General features: G+C 53.7%; 1 protein-coding gene across 1 annotated transcript; it reads left to right on the forward strand.

The window, feature by feature from the left end:
* Positions 1 to 1652: 1652 nt before the first annotated feature.
* LOC124688429 (E3 ubiquitin-protein ligase ATL31-like) lies at positions 1653 to 3127 on the forward strand. The gene has a single exon (XM_047222112.1). It carries the CDS (start codon positions 1653 to 1655, stop codon positions 2940 to 2942), a length of 1290 nt encoding a protein of 429 aa, XP_047078068.1. The 3' UTR covers positions 2943 to 3127.
* The last annotated feature ends 140 nt before the right edge of the window (positions 3128 to 3267 follow it).

A 3267-nucleotide genomic window follows, 5' to 3' on the forward strand; every position in this document is an offset into this window, starting at 1 on the left:
GAACTCATTTAGGAGATCTGTTGACTAGAAACTGTAGCTGTTTTTGGTTTCAAACACTTTGTATTCTAACATCCCCTCAGTCGTAGCTCTGTATCATACATGCATATTCTAACACTAGGTAGATCAATACTACATAATTGTTCACAAATTCACGTTCATCCATAACACAGATTGCGAAATTTGTCTCAAGGAAATAAAAGTATTACACGAGTACACGACTTTGATGCAATGTCCGTTCATGGATTTATTTATAAAACTGGGCCCCAAGTCCCCAACCCTTCTGTTTTTAAAAAATGCCGTGTCTCCTGCTTGAGGCTTGGCCATTAGGGGGCTCCATTTACCCACATGTCAAGTAGTAGATGTGTAGGGTTTGAGTGTAATCACGGCATAAGACGTAATACCATGCTCTACACAAAACTTGATGGATAGAGTATGGGTATTAATATTATCCATTGGTAAAAAAATGCCCATAACCTATCAATATGGGTAGAGTAGCCATGGATAAAATTGTCATCCTTAATACATCTTAAGATGGCACAATTATTTGAAATTTAAATCAAAGCGGGTCTACTCTTTCCGTCCCTCCGCCTCAAAATGGTTCTCTTGGTGGCCCCGTTTCAGGCAAACTTCTCTTGTATTGTCTCATGGATCACCGGTCAAATACCGAATAAGATTCTCAAACAGAATTTGAATTTCAAAGTAAAAAATACAAGAGAAGTGCTATCTCCGGTGTCGCATATACAAGAGAAGTGCTATATCCGGTCAAATGCCGGACAAGATTCTCAAACAAAATTTGAATTTCAAACTAAAAAATATCTAAATATTTTAAAAATAAGCCTTGAAGGAGAAGGAAGTGAAAGATTCAGACAAATGAATTGGGGCATGGGGTTATAGTGGAGAGGGAACACATACGGTTTAGTTTGGAATGACGAATCAGTCTAAATTCAAACCAAATTTAAATGGAATGAGATTTTTTTGCCGATAAGTTTATTTACCAGAGGGGGCTGAGAATTCTGATTACCGGCCGGTAACCACGGTATTTAATCCGGTAACCAAATCGATGGTTCCGGTGCAACATAAGAAAAGACTCCATCAACCTTGATCAAGCTGACGCTCCGGCTAGCACCGAATGACGGACGAAGTAGCAGGAGCACGATCAAAGAACTCTCACACGCCATGCATGGCATGCTATTGCATGCCTAGGGAACACTTGAAATCCTTTGTCCATGTCGGGAGATCGATAGGCAGTTGCTGATACGATACGAGCACTCTCCCGTAAGTTGGTTGACCTGAGTAGTACCTGACACGTCGTTGAATTCAGACGAGTGCAAAGTCCAGGCCTCGCTGGCACTGCCAGCCTGCTGCTCTAGAACACCTGGATGGTCAACCGTGCCAGATAACGCCCACCTGGCCCGCGGGCCGCGGCTCATCCTCCCGCCATACCCGGCGCGAGCCACGCGACCGCGACATTTTCGGAAACAACACGTCAACACGCCTACCTGGACTGGACACTCTGCAAACCATCTCAACACGGTGCGATTCATTTTTTTCAACGCCTCTACCCGTCTCTATAAAGCCCCGACTCCACAGTCCACATGCATGCGCAGACCAGTCCAAGCAACAGCAGCAGTTCGGCAGCACGAGCTTGCAAGATGGACGCGCCCCGCCTCCACGAACTCCCGCTGCTCGCCGCGCTTCTGGCCTGCGCGCTCCTCGCGTCGGCCGCCAGCGCGCAGCCGGCGACGCCGCTACAGCAGCAGCAGCAAGGGATGAGCGGCGACTCCGCGACGGAGACGGACCAGGACATGCGCGTCAGCACGACCATGATCGCGCTCCTGGCCGCCGTCATCGCGGTGTTCGTCCTCATCGCCGCCTCCATCATCTACCTCCGCCACTGCACCGGCTACTCCCACGCCTACGCGGCCCGGACGTCCGACCGCGCTGCTCCCGCCGCCGACGTGTCGCTCTCCACGTTCCTCGCCCGGCGGCTGCACAGGCGGACGCGCGGGCTCGACGCGGAGGTGGTCGAGGCGTTCCCCACCATGCGGTACGCGGAGGCCAAGGCGCTGCGCGTGGGGTCGAAGAAGGCTGTGCCGCTCGAGTGCGCGGTGTGCCTCAGCGAGTTCGAGGACGACGAGCGGCTGCGGCTGCTGCCCAGGTGCAGCCACGCCTTCCACCCGGACTGCATCGGCGAGTGGCTCGCCAGGCACGTCACCTGCCCGGTCTGCCGCTGCAACCTCGACCCCAGCAAGGATACCGGCAGCGACGACGAGCCGACAACTAATCCTCCCCCGCCAGCGCCGCAGGAAGCCAGCAGCGCCTCCAGCGAAATCCATGCCGTGCCACAACGCCACCAAGAACAAGAACACGGCGCTGGTATGACGCCAGCTGCCGTGGTGATCGACGTGCTGACCGACGAGGAGGCGGAGCAGCGCAGGAAGGAGGCGATGGAGCTGCAGCGGATAGGGACCCAGCGGCGCGCCATGCGGTCGCGGCCGAAGAAGGCGGCCGGGAAGGTGCTCGCCCGGTCGCACTCCACGGGCCACTCCGTCGCCGTGGTCCGGCTCGACCGCGACCTGGAGAGGTTCACGCTGCGGCTGCCGGAGCACCTTCGCAGGGAGATGATCGCCGCCGGGCAGCAGCAGAGCTCGTGCCGCGGACTGAGATCAGGCGGGGAGGGAAGCAGCCGTGGCGGGCGGTCGGCGGGCAAGTGGCCGTCGTTTCTCAGGTACACCAGGACGTTGTCAGGAAGGTTCTTTTCGGGGCCGAGGAGGACGGATAGCTCCGACGGAGGAGAGGTGTCGTCGACATCGTCCACCAGGATTAGAGGGAAGCGAGTGGCCGCGGTCGATTTCGCCGACGGCTCTGCTGTGGGCGGTTCCAAAGTCGGCTCTGTGGCGGTCGATGTGGACAAGGCAACTAGCCGGCAAGTTCGAGCGTAGAAAAGAAACACGACTTTTGGATCTGGAAAATGGTGTTCTTCCACACATGGGGGAACTAACTGGTTTCTGTCTGTACTATCAAGTCCAAGAAAAGGACTGTAATCAAGGCATGCAGTAATTCTCAAGAAGTCCCATTTGAAAAAAGATATCACGTCGGGAGCAATGCTAACGACCTGTTACAAGCACACCTTTAAATTTTGACCCGACGAGGTTGATATGGTAGCAGAGCAACTAGCTGAATGCTCCTACATTAGACCCCTTGTAGATCTTTCTATACTTACACAGTTCACTTTCAGTTTAGCTGTACCCCATATATGTAATCCTT

Source organism: Lolium rigidum, chromosome 2 (genome assembly GCF_022539505.1).
Source record: "Lolium rigidum isolate FL_2022 chromosome 2, APGP_CSIRO_Lrig_0.1, whole genome shotgun sequence".
Classification (NCBI taxonomy): domain Eukaryota; kingdom Viridiplantae; phylum Streptophyta; class Magnoliopsida; order Poales; family Poaceae; genus Lolium; species Lolium rigidum.

Coding starts and splice junctions, on each gene's coding strand:
- LOC124688429 (XM_047222112.1), top strand. CDS start 1,653: ATGGACGCGCCCCGCCTCCACGAACTCCCGCTGCTCGCCGCGCTTCTG.